Source organism: Labrus mixtus, chromosome 22 (assembly GCF_963584025.1).
Source record: "Labrus mixtus chromosome 22, fLabMix1.1, whole genome shotgun sequence".
Taxonomy (NCBI): Eukaryota; Metazoa; Chordata; class Actinopteri; order Labriformes; family Labridae; genus Labrus; species Labrus mixtus.
The window spans coordinates 18728952-18746709 of record NC_083633.1 but is presented as its reverse complement, the minus strand read 5'-3'; the positions used below and the strand labels follow the sequence as shown (position 1 = coordinate 18746709).

The window sequence follows — 17758 nt, the reverse complement described above, 5'->3', positions numbered from 1 at the left end:
GATAATTAACATCCGAGCAAACGCCTGACAGACACTCGAGGGACTCTCCTGTGAAATAAAATCAAACGTCTGTGTTCAGTTTGAACTGTGGATTATTTTCTTACCGTCGATAGTGACTCAATGATTTTTTATTTAATTTCTGCTACTGTAGTGATGATGTAGGATAAGTGGCTCACACGGCTCTTTCTTCCTCGACTGAATTGAAAGATTTAACTTCCTGTGAAAGTCACCCGGACTCAACACACTCTGTGATTTATTTCCTGAAGCCGATCGCTTCGTTTCACTTCACTGATGCACTTTCCAATGAATCTGTCAGATGTTTTTTTGTTTTGTTTTTTGGAGCCTGTAGTTTTATTTTTTGATGATGATGATGATGTATTTTAGGTTTGTGTTTCTGTCCAATTAAAACAATTCTGAAACAAACCCCCCCCCCCCCGAGGAGTCCTGCTGACTTTATTAAACACTGAATTAAAAACTCATTTTGAATTTTATTCTCTGACTGATCTGATTTGATTTAGAGTTAGGGCGACACTGAGCTTAAGAATAATCAAAAAGAGGTTCATAACAAGAAAAAAATCCACCAAATGTTTCGGGTTGAATGAACATTATTTTGTACTTGCATGGTCTCATAGGGATTCTCCTGGTCTTCATTACAAACCAGTACAGCACATCTCATGTGAAGCTGATTAAAAGTCAAACTTGAGGTTAGTATTTATCTCAGGTATTTTACAATCAATCAAAGAATAATTAAAACGTCCACACCGATGTCTTTAAAATACTTTGTGTTCTCCAACCAACAATCAAACCCCCACAGAGAAAAAGTGAATTATATTTATAAGGACAGAAAAGGCAGGAAATCTTCTCATATGAGCGTTGAAGCTGTAAAACAATCACAACTTAAACGACTAATAGATGATCAAAACCATGACGTCATCACAGTTCATCAATATTTATTCTCCAGGATTCAGAGGAGGTGAAATGTTTTTAATATAAATTATTTATTTCAACATCTAACTTTACAAAACTGTATTATTTGTATGTTTTCAGTCCCACAGTGTTCAGACAGTCGAATGTGAATATGTCCAGAGTTAAATTACAGACACAGCTCGTCCGTTTGAAAGTTAACATGTAGTCTCACATCGAGGGCGGAGGAGATTAAATTAGTCTGAGAAAAATGGTAAATGAAACTTGAGCTTGTTAAGTGTTTTTCTAGTCTTCTGTCTACTGAAGCGGTTTTTCCAGGCAGAAAAGCGCTGGCTGTGAAGCGTTTGGTTTTCTTCCCGTTTTGATTCCAGTTGAGGTAAAGTGGTGAGTGGATCCAGTGTGATTTTTTTTTCTTCAGCTGCTCGTCTGAAGGAGTCCAGTTCAAAGTCAGTTTGTAAACCAGAATAATGTTGATTTATTTCATCCGCTCTCCTTCTGAATCAGAGCTCGTTCAGAACTTCCTGCTGATGAGGCGACTTTGATGTTTGCGTCAGATATCGATCAAAGTCCAGGGAGTTCATCCATCAGAGTCAGTTTACAGATCAGTGCTACAACATGTCAGTAGTGCAGATAAATGACCTCCAGTGATGTCACTCGAGTCAGCGTCGAGTGAGGAGAAACAAACTTCAGAGTTAATCAGATTAGGAGTTTAAAGTTAGACAGATGTGTCACCTGATATCCACGTTTGGTTTTTATGACACATCCACACGTCCAAAAAGATAAAAGTGATAAATCCTACTTTCAGTTTTTTTTTTTTGCGTCTTCAGCTGAGGGTCCGTCCTCAGCTCTCCCACGCGTCGAGCACGGGCAGGAAGGGCAGGTCGGTGCTGCCCAGGTACGTCCTCCCCCGGTGCTGGAAGACGTCGCTGACGGCCCACGTCAGGCGGCCCTCGGGGTCGTGCAGCGTTCCCACGATCTGACCGTCCAAGTCCAGCTCGAGGACCAGAGCGTAGCGGGGAAGCAGGATGTTGTACCAGCTCAGAGGAATCACCTGGAGACACAAAATAAATCCACTTATACACTCCAGACACACACGAGCTTTAAATGTAGGAAATCTAATAAACAAACATTTTTATTTTCTTTAAATGTTGATTTATTTACGTCTCTTAAGGTTCCATAAAACCACTTGGTAGTCCAGTCAGATTCTTTGAAATGAAGGTTTTTGGCCAGTTTGACCACAGAGGAGTTCACCAAGAGTTCACCAAGAGTTCAGGCCTCTTTCTTCAGAATGTGTGTGTGTGTGTGTGTGTGTGTGTGTGTGTGTGTGTGTGTGTGTATGTGTGGGGTCCTGCCCCCTGTCCCGTCACATTTCACACTATCTAGTCCGTGTGCAGACTGGAACAAAGCCTGTTATTCTCCACTGAGTGACACAAAATGATTGCGAATCACACGGCGCTGCTTCACAGTGAGTGAAATGCATCATGGGAAAGAAGATTTGGTTATAAGCGCTGATAAAAACCGCTCCTCTGCAGTCGATGGTTTAGAGCAGACAACATGTTTTTATTCAGTTTGCATTCACTGGTGATGAACACAAACGTGTAAATCATATATTTATTTTGCATTTTCTTTGTTTATTCATTTAAAAAGATTAATTTGGGTTCCAGCTCTGCTGATAATCACTCTCGCTCATGTTCTGCTCTGTGATCTTTTTGGTCCCTTATCTTTAAAGGTCACATGTTCTCCTCCTCTTCAACAACCAGTTTTAAAAAAAAGTCTCAGAGCTTAAAAAGAATCAACACTTCTGTCTGAGATGTTGTTGGTCTACCTTTGCCAGGAAGCGTTTGACCGCTGGATACGGGGCGATCAAATCCAGGAAGGGAGGCACAAGCTTCCGGAACCTTGTCGTCGTTATGCCGACCAGGAATGTTCCGTGGTCGCTAAGGCGGATGTTGTCAGGGTAACCGATCATGTTGTCAAGGAGGATCTCTTTGGTTCCAGCCTTTGGACCCTTCAGCCAAAATCTGAGAGAGGACAGAGAGACGACTTTATGTGTGTGTGTGTGTGTGTGTGTGTGTGTGAGGTGTGTGTGAGGTGTGTGTGAGGTGTGTGTGTGTGTGAGGTGTGTGTGTGTGTGTGTGTGTGTGTGTGTGTGTGTGTGTGTGTGTGAGGTGTGTGTGAGGTGTGTGTGTGTGTGTGTGTGTGTGAGGTGTGTGTGTGTGTGTGTGTGTGTGTGTGTGAGGTGTGTGTGAGGTGTGTGTGTGTGTGTGTGTGTGAGGTGTGTGTGAGGTGTGTGTGTGTGTGAGGTGTGTGTGTGTGTGTGTGTGTGTGTGTGTGTGTGTGTGTGTGAGGTGTGTGTGAGGTGTGTGTGTGTGAGGTGTGTGTGTGTGTGTGTGTGAGGTGTGTGCGTGTGTGTGTGAGGTGTGTGTGTGAGGTGTGTGTGTGTGAGGTGTGTGTGTATATGTTTGTGTACGTGTGTGTGTGTGTGTGTGTATGCATATGTGTGTGTGTGTGTGTGTGTGTGTGTATATGTTTGTGTACGTGTGTGTGTGTGTGTGTGTGTATGTATATGTGTGTGTGTGTGTGTATATGTGTGTGTGTGTGTGTGTGTGTGTATGTGTATATGTGTGTGTGTATGTGTGTGTGTATGTGTGTGTGTGTGTGTGTGTGTGTGTGTGTGTGTGTGTGTACCTGAGTACTCGTCCGACGCTGGTCTCTGCCAGCAGCAGGAAGTTCTCGTCTGGAGACAGAGCGATGCCGTTGGGCATGTAGAGAGAATCCAGAAGAACCTTCACACTTTGTGTTCGAGGATCGAAGGAGAGGAGATGACCGAGGCGGTTCAGCTCGATCACCTGGAGGAAAAAACACAGAGATCAGTGAAGGCGCCATGAGACCAACACGCCCGCTGTTTGTAGGACGATCAACGCCGTCAGCTGACTCTGTGGTTTGTCACGACCTTCTTCTTTAATACTCCCCTCGGCTCGGGCTCAGTTGTGTTTGTCAGCTGTGCCGGTCTGCTCGCTCTCATTGGCTGTTGAGGATATTCCGATGGAGGCTGTTGGAACAGCTGCTCTGTTGTTTTAGGATTTTATTGTTGTGTATTTGTTGGGATTTTTTCTTTTTTCTTTCAAGCACTTTGTGACGTTGGTTTTGATAAGTGCTTTACAAATAAACTTTATTATTATTATTATTATTATTTAATTGTTGTTAGAATTAGTTTTGGTATTTAGTTTACTGATATTTGGGTGTTGTTGTTTATTTAATTATTCTACACGTTTTCTTTATTTAGAATAGATATTTGGGTAATATTTTCTTTTGCTAGTTGTTCGTTTAGTAAATTTAGTTTTGCATTAGTATTTTTTTGTTAGGTATTTGGGCAACACTGTGGGCACCAGAGGCAGGTAGAGGACCAGCATGCACCTGGGTGGGCTTATGAGAGGCAGCAGGAGACATGTTCTTTTGTACCAAACAAAACGCAGATCTCCTGCATGGACGTTGGACTTTTTGCCTGCGTACATCACATCCCCCATGGTGCATCAGTGGTCATTTGATTATGTTTGATATTAGTTTATTTAGATTTTTAGACAAATAGCCACTACAGAGGCATTTCATTGACACCTCACTCTTGAGGATAATTTGTCCAAATAATCAGTTGCAACAGACCTTGACAACGCGCCCTTAACCCTGCTTAGGCTTCTCCTCTTGAGCCTCCTTCCTGAACTGAAGTACTCTTAACATTTCTCTTCTTTGTAAGAAAAAAGGAACAAGTGTGTCCTTGTGGGGTTTTTTAGTGGTCTAACCCGTCGTGCCCGGATAAAGGAAATCTAAAGGACATGTGTGTGCTGACGTTTTTATCTCTTTTTAGTTTGTGATTGGCCAGCGACACTGAAAAAAAAAAAAGGGTTGGCAGGAGAAACTTTGGATATTTGTTGCTCTTTTTGCACATTTGCACACCTCCACTTTGCACTTTAATAACTTGAATTTCCATTCTGCTACGGGCTCTTCACTGATTTTATTTGGTTTTATATTTTGCTGTGTTGTCTGATTTTCCAATTCATTTTGGTCCATGTTTCATAATGATGTCGTCCTCGTGTTTCTTGTCTTCTGTGTGCTCCTGTTGCAACACAAATTTCTCCTTGTGGGACAATAAAAAAATCTGAATCTAAAGTCAGAGTGAATTATTCACACGTGCAGTCTTTCAAGAGTTTTGTGCAAGTGTAAAAGCAGCTATGAGATCTTCCAATTCCATCCCCTCACCTCCAGTTTGACGTGTCTGCGTCCCCACCGGCTGGACGAGTCTGTGAAGTAAATCACCCCCGTCTGAGAGGAAACCTCCAGGCCGTTCAGAAAGGCAAAAGGAACGCTGTCAGCACCTGAGAAACAAGAGGGGGTAAAAAAAAAAAAAAAAAACAGGTCACAGACTTTAAATCAGCGGAGCTTCTTTTAACATTCACACAGAAAACTAAATACCCTGTGAGTTAGCCAGCAGCAGAGTCTTTTCTTTAGTTTCTGGGTCGACGCTGTGCAGCCCAAAGTAAGAGTCGGCTACGATCAGCTGACCGCGACGATCCAGACGGACGCCGTGAGGACGACCGCACACGGGCTCGAAGTCCGTGCTGCTGCCTGAAGACACAAAAAGGATTTATGAATATTTTCTGTAAGAGAACACATGGAACACTTTGTCTTATCTGATGCTGAGAGAATCAGAGAGCAGGGCAGGAAATAATAAAAAAAACAAAAACAACACAATTATCCCTTTTTTTGGGGGGGGTGGGGAGGAGGGATACCAAAGTTACAAAACCACAGAAGAAGAAAGAGACGAGTAAAGATGAAACGCAACCGACCACATTCTGGTAAATTCTGTCCCATCTGTGTGATGAGCGTGAGGCTGTCGTCAGGACCGATCCTCCACAGCTTCCCGTCCACTGTTCCTGTGTAGACATTACCTGAAACACACACACACACACGCGCACGCGCACGCACACGCACACGCACACACACACACACACACACACACACACACACACACACACACACACACACACACACACATCTGTAAAACATGCAGCTTCTCACTTATTCATTCCTGCAGATTTTTCATTTTGTACGCTAAAATTTTCAGGTTGAAAAAAAAATCCAGAAATGAAAACCTCCTAATTAAGATCTATAATTTGATCCATAAAAGGTATCGGGGGAACAAACATATATTACATGACACATACAGGAAGCAAAAAGGGACAAAAAGCCTTGCACACAATACAAGAAAAGGTCAGGTGGTAAAATAAATAAATGAATCAGACGTCCATAAGCACAGAGAGGTCAAAATAAAACCCAGCACGCTCACCCTCCTCGTCTGCAGTGAAGGATTCTGGGCCGTGTAGTTTCCCCGTAAACAGTCTGCGGCCCTTCTGCAGTCGGGTGTTTACAGCCAGAGGACCCTCGAGGGCCGGAGGAGGCCCCTTCAGTCTGGAGGAACAGAAAGTTTTATCTTTTTAATGCTTCAATGAAGAATATTTGTATCCTTATGACGAGTAAAAAAAAAAGATTCTCCCATTCTTCATCTTGTTACTTTAAAAATATGTGTTATTGTGTGCAGATGAGTTATGCACATTGTTGAGTGTTTGTGTGTTGTTGTTGTTGTTGTTGTTGTTGTGTACTCACACATGAGGTTTGGGGTCTATGGGAGAAGGCAGCAGGTAAACTCCGACAGCTGCAGCGAGCAGAGCGGCTAACAAAGCTCTGCGAGCAAACCTGAGAGAGAAGGGAATAAACAAAAGGTCCTTAAAGGAGTCTGAGGTCTGACATGAACGCTTCACAATCTGCAGTTAATAAATCAACAACAGAGATGTGGAGTGAACTTTGACATGTAGAAGATGTTTCACAGTGTTGTGTCACACAGGATCTATTTCAAGTAACACAACATCACATGTGGGTTACACAACTGAGAGACTTCTTCTGGAGGACAGAAGAAAGCCTGCAGAACCTGCACTTTAAAACTAGAGATGCACCGATTGGGAAATTCAGGGCCGATACCGATGTTTGACATTAAAGTCTTTATATTTTTTTCACACTTAAATATAATATAAATCAAGTATCTCCTCTGAAAATAACTCTGTGAGTCATGACTGTCTACAATGGGTGTAACACCCGAGTCCCACTGTCTGTGATGTTTTCAGAGTTTTCAGAGTCCTATCTTCACTTTGTTTACATCGCCCGGACGGCCGGCTGACTCCTCCCCTCGTGTATAAAAGTTGTTTAATTGAGGGACTAGAGAAAAGAAGAATAACATACTGTACTTACTGCTTAACTGTGTTTCTAGATCACGCTCATTTCAGGTAAATTTACATTTTGGTTTCATGCTGTTGCTCAAGGGCGACATCTGCTGGATCAAAAAATCGCATATAAAGCCTTTAAATTTAGCCAATTGCCGATTTTGATACCGTTTTGTTTTGATGATTTCTTTTGCAGTAATGTTTGACAATGAAAACAATTCAGGATTTGTCCAACAGGTGGCTTCATCCGCCCAATAAAAAACCTCTTCTCTGAATCAGTATTTAGGTGAAATGGAGGCAGCATTAAATTGATTTAGTGCAACACATAAACATCAACTCCTGACATCGGTTCATGCCACATTATTTGCCGATGTCTGAAAGTTTTCCCCTGCTCAGGAATCTTTCAAAATAAAGTTGTTTTTAAGATGCACCTTGCACATAAACCAAACTTCACTCTAAAATCTGCAAGTTTCTTTGCATGTCTTTGACTATTCCTTATATGTTTTTAATATATTTGACAACTTCTTGCATAACTCACTTTGCAGCATTTTGTAACATGCTGTCTCCTCCTCCCGCACACAGCTGTGTGTCCCAATGGGCTGAACTCACCTGAACCAGCTGTTTGACGTTTTAAATATAAAATAAGATATAATTGATGTTTTAAATAGATGCCGAAAATTAAGTCTGGCCGGAATTGTTCAAGAAATCTATTTAATTGGTTTTTATTTCGACGCTGCAGCTTGTAAGTGAACAATTATCAGATTTATGAGCAGGGTTTCGCGGCGCACAGAGACCCTTCCTTCAGACTTTTACTTTGAAATAAAAAACACAGCAGACAGCTGGAGTTTCATATTTTGTTGTCGCGGAAGTAGAAAAGTTTTGAAAAAGGTCAAACTTACATTGTTCAGTTTGTCTTCTTCCTGCAGGAGATCAAACAGGTCCGGCTGAAGTTCAGACCGGCGGCGATTGAGTTTGTTCGGCGAGGAGCTCCGAGTGAAGCTCACTGGAGGCTACAACAGAACATCCGGTGAGACCCTTCAGAATAAAAGTGTTAGGGAACAGGTATCCGGTCCGTGTCTGAGTCTTAACCATAGACTGTAAATATGAACTAAAGTCTTTCTTCTTCTTCTTCTTTTCTTAATAAATTCCACATATGGGGAAATAAATGATAATAGGAGTATGACTATTTCCCATAATGCACTTTGAGAAAACACCTGGCCCCAATCGTCCTCCGTACACTCTGATCCAAACAGTTATTATTCTAACCACTCAAAGAGTGACTGTTGACCGTTGGCTGTTGACCGTTGGCATCATCGTCCTACTTTCTCATATGTATCTATAGTTTTTTATTTCATATAATAACAAGGATTGGGCTTAGTGGTTATGTCGGGGACCCCATGTACAGAAGCTTTAGTCCTCATCACAGCAGCTGTGGGTTTGACACTGACCTCTGCCCTTTGCTGCATGTCGTCGACCACTCTCTCCTCCCAACACTTTCCGTTTCTCTTCAGCTGTGCAATCCAACAAAGTTAAAAAGGCAGACAAATAACTTAAAATAGTAATTAAAAATAAAATAAAAGTTTAAAGAATTAACCAGCTTTATATTGTGTTTTTTTTTGTCTCCTCAAATGTGAGTGTACGTCTTTCAAACACGAGTAAGAGATGCTGAGCTTTTATTTTGAAGGCAGTACCGTCTGGCTCTCTCCTGCAGCTTCACACATGTTGGAGTTTAGTGTGTGAGCGTGATGCAGGGGGAGATCAGGGGGGAGATGAGGGGGGAGGTGAGGGGTTCCTTGTCTGAGGACGCTTGAGTCGGGGGTCACACAGAGGACAAAGAGGAGGGGCTGCTTCATCTGCTCCAGACTGCACCTCTGCCAAAACACTGACAGCTTTTAGTAAAGACTCTTTACTGGCAGGGAGAGGACGCTAAAAGTATCAGCTGCTATTTTATTTCTAACTTTTCTATTTAACATGAAGACACACTCAGAAGCGAAGTCTGTCCTCGTGTACCACAGTTTGAGAATGAATGCCTAAGGGAATTACCAGAGCCGTTTCCAAACTACATTTCTGACCTTTAACCTTTCAGCTGTTTTCAAATATTTTGAAAACAGACTGAGGGATCTGTTTAAAAAAAAAAAAAAAAAAAAACAACCTATGACATTAAAACACACGACCCCTTTTGTTTGAATTTCACCTTTAATAGATGCAGCCGGCCTCGTGTGAGAGACGGAGAGGCCACGTTATACAAATCAGCGAGGACTGCAACAACATCAATAATAAACATGTGATGTAGCCGGCCGTCCATCCTAAAGGTTTGTGTTCCCGTCTGCAGCTCAGATCAAACTCCATGAAGGCACTGCTGCGGCTTTCAGACCTGACACCAACAGTCTGAAATCACCGGGATCTCTTGCTCAAATACGGCTTCTAGCGACTTCTAACTTTAATAGATTGTTGCATTGACGAAGAGGAAGAAGCGCTTCTTTTCATCTTTAATTTTAGGGTTAATCTAAGGTTTTAGGAGAAGAACGTCAAGTGGGAATTGGTACGTTTTAAGATCCTGAATATGACGCATAGAAGCGCTCTGAATACACACAGGTCATCGTATATTAACTCTTCATTCACTAGCTCTACTGGCCCAAAAGGTTCAGGCTCTACTGGCCCAAAAGGTTCAGAGTTAAAATCAAAAACAAGCCTTCTTTATATCCAACGCAGGTCTGAAAAAAAGCATCATCATCTTCTCTGATCTCACTCTGAAGTTTTTTTTTCCACACGCTGTCGGAGCCACAGGTTGAGAACAAGAACTCATGTTTTTTAATGTCAAACAGCCCAGTAGTGTGTACAGTAAGCATGTAATGTTTACAGAGAGACAAACAGGAACACATGCCAGATTCAACCAAATGTTTCACAGTCTAAAAAGCTAACGCTGAGCCAAAAAATGTACGGAAGCTCGGTGAGACCAAAAAATACAAAAATCAGCTTAAAAAACAAAAACAACTGTACTTCCAAAAAAAACCATAAAAATCACGAGTGAAGCAAAATCTTTAAAATAAGATTATTAAGATAATGTTCAGAGTGTGATGGCGATAGTCTGAAGATAAAACAGGAGAAATTAAGAAAAATCAAAAACCCGTCTTCCCTGAATTCAAAGTTAAAGTGCCCAAAATAAAATAAAAAAATAAAAACGTAACGATAAATTGTCTGGTATGATGTTTGAACAGCTAACATTGTTTATCAAACAAACAAACAACAACAACAACAAGGTTTTAAGATGAATCAACTGTTTCCATGCAGACTTTCGCATCATTTAAAAATACACTATGAGGAAGCAAAAAGAGGGCCAAAAGGTTTCGCTCTAAAAGCATCTGAACACGTGATGTAAGTGTTTTTAATGACTCTACATGTTTGAAATATCCAGTTCTATGTTTCAGGTTCTGCAAAGTCCAGCCTGCCTTAAAGTTTAAGTTTAAAATATAACGTCTAATAAACAGGATTTCTCAAAATATTTGCCTCCATCCACAAAAAAAAAAGTAGACACTATTTCTTTCTATTTTCATGGGAACGTCAAAAAGGAAATTAGAACTACAAAAATGTAGCATGATGGATTTTTAAATGACAACTTAAATTTCACTTCCAGAAAGGTTTGAGAAAGACTGAAAAATGAACGTTTATAAAAATATATATTTGTTAAATCACACGCACAAGATGCTGGATCCTACATTTCCCATAATGCAACTCTGTGATGTTTTTAATTTCCCTGCCTTCTAAATGACATCATCATGATTAACTGAACTTCACACACTCCCCTTAACAAATCACACTTCTGTATCCATCTGCTTGAAAGAACAGAAACCCTTTTGGCCCTTTTTTTCTTCCGTAGTTGAACCCAGTGTTTGATAGTAAAATAAACGAAGGGTTAAAACCCCCCTTTAAATAAAACTCTAAATCTATATATATGATTTTCCCTCCGGTGGGAAGAGGCCTCTAATATATTTTGCTCCAGGCAACACCACAAAAGTATCTTTGGTTATAACAGGAAAAATAAATCTTTGACACAGAAGAGAGAACACTTGCAGTATTTATCCACTAGATGGCGGCGTTGTACAACATCCTTTATGATTTCACACAGTACCTGCAGGTCAAACTATGAAGCATTTTACAGCTCTTTTTTTAATGGCTTTCTGAAGATTTAAGACATTTGAATTGTCTGAATGATTGTCTTTGTGAATCACGTCTACTTGTTTGTCTGATTTTCTTTAATTTCTAAATAATTACCGATCTAAAAAGCAAAGATTTTTCCACAGAACTGTGCGGAGAACGACTTCTTTTGGTCTCTAACCCCTATATGATTCATTCTGTACAGTAAAGATAACATTGCATATGTATATTTAAGGCAGCTATTTAATTGCAACACCATCTAAAAAGGTCTGTAACCTTCTTTTAAACTCACTTGTGCTCATTTTTTCTGTTTGCATTTTTGACTTTTCCAGACCTTTCTCTGCGCTACCACTTAGTCCTTTTTTCGATCTGTGGCATTCTTCTCCTTAATCCACCAGAAACAAAATAAACCAGGTTGATTGGGAGGTCAAGGCTGCACGTTTCAACTTGAGATTAGAGCACAAAAGCAGCTGCGTTTTAAATGAATGCCTGCAGACAGACGGACAGGAGGCCGATACAATGCGGCCCATTTTTCCCTCCCTCTGCTCTCTGCAGCTATCAGCACTCACAGACCTCCTTTTTCTCTCAGCTGTGAATAACAGGAGCTTTTATTAATGCAACCAGCCGACATGCAGTTAATCATGACGACTTGGTGTTCGAGGAAAAACCCCGTCGTCGTCGTCAAGGTTATGATCACACTGCTTCACCACTTTCTCTCCCGCGTCCTCCTCACCTCAGACTATTTTACAGAACAAAAACTTCATCCTCTCTGTTTTTTATCTTCCTCCCTGCGTCTAAAGTTTCTCGTCTACTTCCTCAAAACTGCTCAGTCAACTTACAGAAACCAGTCAAACTTCCACTTCGCCCTCCTCTGACCTCCTCCCGTCTAATCTACACCACTTCATACTTCGTCAAACTCTGCTGGTGGAACAAAACTGCACACAAAAAAGTTCAAATCCGACCAGTTCATCGTTATCATCCTCCGTCGTCTATACTCACCCTAAAACTAAAATGACTTCCTTCTAAAACAAACTTCTATCTCACTCTGTTCCTTCAGATCTTGCAGCAGGACGCTCCGCTCTGTGATTATCTCTCATGAAGAGTTTTTGTTTTTCTGTCTCGTTCAACTTCAAGTTCACCTCCTTTAAGTTCTCTGCATCGTCTCTTACAACCTTCAGTTTCACTTCAGCACATTCCTGCAGTCTGCTTGTTTTCGTCCTCACAACTTAGTAAATATCTCTCGACTTTGCGGCTAACAAAAGCAAAAATGCGACGATGAATAACATGTCTTCACTTCTCTAAATGTTGTGGGGTGACCATCGTGTAGCTGCAGCCCCGAGAGACGGTTTCATGCGCTCACGTCTCTCCGTCTTTCTACATCTAGAAGCCGTCTGGATCAACTATTCTCAAGTGTCTGTGTCAACAACTAGACTGCAGCTCCACTTCTGCAGAATCAACTCAAATAAGACTCGTTTTGTTTAAAGGAAAAAAAATAAATTAAAAAAAATAATATGTACAGACTTTTTAAAACAAACATTAAATAAAACTGGACATATGGCCATGAGTCGTTCACAAAGTTTGAAAGGATGAAAGAGGAATCTGCATCAGTTTTGTGACAGCAGGACAGAGTGAGAGAAGAAGAAGAAGAAGAAGAGGGATGGAGAGAGAGGGTGAATGATTATGGCACTATAGGTAAATCTTTGGTGTGAGAAGGCAGACTGCAGGTTTGAAGTCTTTGATCCAGGCTGCATCGTCCGTTTCAATTCTGTCCTTTCATCTCTTCCTTCACTTGTCCTTAGTTTGCCGTCTCTTCCTCGGTCTTCCTGTCATCTTTAAATCATCCCTCCTTCTGTCCGTTTCATCCCTTCTTCCAGGCGCTGAATCCCCGTTTCTCATTCCTCCATCTCGATCAGAATTTTGCACATTATTTCTCCTCTGAGGGTAAAAAAAAGAAAAGAAGAATGCCTCCTCCGTGCCACTAGGGGGGCAGTAGTCCTGTTTTTAAGGAGGTTTTATCGCTCTAAGAAGGCCCTCTGACCTCCCTCAGCGCCTCCTGCAGTCTCTGGCGGTAGCCCTCGTAGCGCCGAATCACCGCCTCCCTCTGCTCGTCTTCCTCTTTGTCGAGGATCCTCAGGAAGTTACGCAGCTCGGGGATGGAGAACGCGTCCCACTGAAAGGAGGAGCAGGAAAAACAAACGTTATTTATATTTGTGTAGGAGATATTTCATCTGTTATTTGGCATTTGTTTTTAAATGTAACAAAATTATGACCGTGTGATAATTCTTCATTTAAACTGAAGTTGAAATGAGTTGTGATAGCGAAATGTCACCAACAAATTTGTGCTTTTAAAAAAAAAATTTTTTAACCAGGAAAGAAAACTCGTCAAGATCAGAAATGATGTAACTGTAACATTTCAAAGACAGACAGATCGAGGCAGAGAGTTGTTCTGTTACCATGACTTCTCCAGTCTGTTGTTCTCTCAGCACGAAGCTCAGAGTGTCGGTGTCGGGTCCCGCCACGAGGCGAAGGAACAGCGGCTGCTCGCCATCCGCCAGCTTGCACACATAAACTGTAGGACACACACACACAGATTAATTTAGTCCTTCAAGCCACATATATGCAGGAACGACTGTGGCTGCTGCTCTTCAAAATGCACCATGTGTGCGTTTGCATGTGTGTGTGTGTGTGTGTGTGTGTGTGTGTGTGTGCATATAAACAGGGATGGCAGAGGATGAAAGGATGGGTGCGGCACATTAACAACCACAGTCATTTACAAAAACAGAGTTAAAAACGGAGATCCTTGTTGTTAGACTGAACTTACAGTGAACCACTCACAGCGTCTAAACTCCACTCGAGTATTTCCACTTCATGCAACTTCATAAACGTTCTCCATCAGAGACATTTGTGTGAAAGCTTTAGTTGTAATCTTATTCTCTGCATGCTCTGTGAAGACGGTCATCTTGAATGTGTTTGACGGACTAAAGGTTAAAAGAGTCTCCTCAGAAGTTAAGAAATCCTTCTCCGTCTTCAGCTGAGTGAAAAAGACAAACTAAACTCTGACATGTGATTATTGATTATATGAGACTGTAGTGGGATGTTCTGTGCCGGTCATGAAGGCAGCGTTAAGCCACACATCGTTGAAATCAAACAGGTTTTTGAGCAAACACTTTATTTTGGATCTTTCACTTGTCTGCCTTTTTACACCACCGCTTCGTTTTGCGATCAAAGAGCAGCAACACGACTTGTGAACTTTGACTTAACGGGCTTGAATGAAAGCTGCAAACAACTCCTGAAGTTTAAATAAACATGAGCTCATGTACATATGTAGTCTCTGCATACATGCGGTGTCAGCCTCGTGTCTAGACGCTGTCTTTTATTAGCAGACGGAGCCTCGGTGTACGTCTCCATTAATGAGCCGCAACCAGACTAGAAGCTTATGTGATGGCAGTGACACGCACTCTGCCTTCGAGGGGGGAGAACAGACAAAATCTCTGTGAAAGCTTCTGTGCAAAATGTTTCACAGACTCTAAATAAGTTATAAAAACAAGTCACACAAATTCAATAAATTCACAAGCGACTTCACGGCCTGTAAACTTGTTCTTCTCTCCGAGGCGCTCAAAAGACTGAGATCGTATTCGATACCCCAGAGCCCTGCAGCAGCTGCTGATTCTTAGAGTGTGTGTGTGTGTGTGTGTGTGTGTGTATTCCTGGGGAGCGGGTGATAGTGGGGAGAGCCCTGAGGCATCTGACGAGGGCGAGGTGTTCAGAAATATACACACGCCCTTCACACACAAAAAGTCGACACTGTGTCAGTGCTGGAGTATCTGAGTCCGAGGTTGGCATGAAACACTGTCGCTTTCCCACACACACACACACACACACACACACACACACACACACACACACACACACACACACACACACACACACACACACACACACACACACACACACACACACACACACACACACACACACACACACACACACACACACACACACACACACACACACACACACACACACACACACACACACACACACACACACACACACACACACACACACACACACACACACACACACACACACACACACACACACACACACACACACACACACACACACACACACACACACACACACACACACACACACACACACACACACACACACACACACACACACACACACACACACACACACACACACACACACACACACACACACACAGTCAGTAGGCTGGGTCTTACCCTGCTCCTCCCTGCGGTAGCGTTTGTAGAGGGCATATTTAGCCGGGTTGTCTGCGACTGTGAACTTCCTCAGCAGGGCGACGATGACCTGATAACAAAACAGAAAAGGAAAAGAACGTTAGAATATTTTCCCATCAACCCACTTTAAAAAAAATAAAAAAATAAAAAAAAAACAGCTGATAGACATCCAGGCTGTTCCAGTGTTTAGTTAATCCAGAAATTCAACAAGTTACTATTTACTTAACATCTATTTATTTATCAATTAAAACGATCAAATGTTAGAACACCTCGGCACTACCTGAAGTTAATGGTGAAGGGAATTATTTTCCTTAACGCTCATAATATATATTTAGTAACAAGACAAATGAATGTGTCCTGATAAGAGAAAAAAAAGAGTCTTTTAAAACTGTTTAATATTTACCGTTCACCACAGGCTGAAAACAAACAGTTATGATACTTATGAAGATCAGATCACCTCAGAGTCTGTCTTCACAGTACAACCCGTACCATTAAAAAAAAAAGAGACTGTTATGATACCTTTCTGTTAGGTGCTGTTGCCATGGTTACTTGACCTTTCATGTAACTCTGTTATGATCAGAGCTTTGGTCCCTGACTTACGAAACCTTTTTGATTTAATTTACTTTTTAAAAAAACGGTTATTTTACAGAGTAGTCACCCTTTTTTAATCACTATGGTTACGTGTATGTTAAATATTAAATAATTATTAAAGACACAAGATGTACAGACTGAATTAAGGTCAAACAAGAAAGAGGAAAAAAAAACACACAAAAGTGACTGAAAGCTTTTAATAAACTTCAACATCTGTCCCGTCTGCCTCTGTTGAACCCGTGTGTCATCAGGTCCTAATTAAGTTGTGTTGACCCGAGTGTGTGTGTGTGTGTGTGTGTGTGTGTTAGCCACCTGTTTGACTGTGTTACTGGAGCTGATGTGGAGCGTGTTGCTGACTCCTCTGGGCAGATAGAACGCCTCCTCTCCTCTCTGACCTCCTCGCACCGTCACAGGCCTCCTCAAATCCATCTGGACCTTGATGAAACCGGTGTATACACCAGAGGGATTCTGGGGGAAAAAAAGAGAGAGAGAGATGTTATACTACATCTACTTTGGGTCAACAGTATTTATTTACCCACTTTCCAGTTGAGTCACCTTCTTGTCTGCGTAATAAATGTGTCTTTATCGATATCAGTATCGGACCTTTATGACGATCACAATAATGAAAGTTTACAGAGCGTCAGCAGCACATATACAGTACAGCTACATGATCCCTCCGGAAGACACCAGTTCACCCAGTAAGCCCAGTGTGTCCCCGTGTGGACAGATGGCCCCGGACAGAGGGAGAGCATCTTAATCTCATTACTGCAGGAGTGTGTGCGTGTGCAGGCTGATGTGTGAAAAGATGAGGAGTGGACAAAACCAGATTGGGGTGAACAGAGGGTAAATTTAAAAAAAAAAAAACACACACACACACACACACGGAAGTGGACAGAAGGACAAAGAGAAACGTGTGCTGCCGTCACGCATCAGAAAACAATATCTCACGCCTCGAAAACATGAAGCCAAGAGGGAGAAAACCAGCCATGCACTCAGACAAATTGTTGATTTTTTCAGAATACCTGAGTAGGTTGAAGTTTTTAAACATGATATATATAATCTGCTTTTCTAGATCTGTATAGAAAATGTATTTAAAAGTTACATGATACTGCACATTTGATTCTGATTATTTACCCTCAGCAGCATTTAAAACTTAAGATCAACCTTTTAAATTCAATTTAATAAACCAATTTGTTTTAAGAGATCTAAGATCTTAAATATCCGGAGCAGAACTCCTGCTTTACCTAATTTACTTCATTTGGACTTTAATGTGAAGTCGGTGTCTTGGGGGTTAATCACACATTCAGAGCCGTGTCAGGCTGCCAGAGAAAACAGTGTCGGGGAGAACAATAGCAGGAATAACATCACATCACTCTGATGTGAGTGCTGAGGAATGCTGGGAGCCGGAGGAGAGAGGCGGCGTGGATGTTAACCACCAGCACACCTCATAATATAATAATGTTACGAGTGTAGCGTGTGGGTGGGTTTCTCCTCAGACTCCTTTAAACACGGGCAACAGATGACAGCAAAGACGTGGGATTGAGAGTT

General features: G+C 41.7%; 2 protein-coding genes across 2 annotated transcripts in view; both read right to left on the bottom strand.

Annotated features, from left to right (window-relative positions):
- Positions 1-933: 933 nt before the first annotated feature.
- zgc:194209 (uncharacterized protein LOC570908 homolog) lies at positions 934-8233 on the bottom strand. Its single transcript, XM_061029836.1, has 10 exons — positions 8093-8233; positions 6583-6672; positions 6266-6387; positions 5766-5867; positions 5392-5544; positions 5179-5294; positions 3613-3773; positions 2750-2945; positions 1757-1975; positions 934-1588 (listed from the first exon to the last, which is right to left on the bottom strand). Coding segments are annotated over exons 1-9 (1152 nt in total). The 5' UTR covers positions 8095-8233; the 3' UTR covers positions 934-1588; positions 1757-1765.
- Positions 8234-9981: 1748 nt separating this feature from the next.
- The window catches only part of rassf3 (Ras association domain family member 3), a 57311-nt gene continuing 49534 nt past the window's right edge, over positions 9982-17758 (bottom strand). The window contains exons 4-7 of the mRNA XM_061029650.1: positions 16523-16678; positions 15602-15689; positions 13802-13917; positions 9982-13518 (exon numbers count right to left, since the gene is read on the bottom strand). Of these exons, the coding sequence (XP_060885633.1) occupies positions 13369-13518; positions 13802-13917; positions 15602-15689; positions 16523-16678 (510 nt within the window). The 3' untranslated portion in view covers positions 9982-13368. The remainder of the gene's footprint in view (positions 13519-13801; positions 13918-15601; positions 15690-16522; positions 16679-17758) is intronic.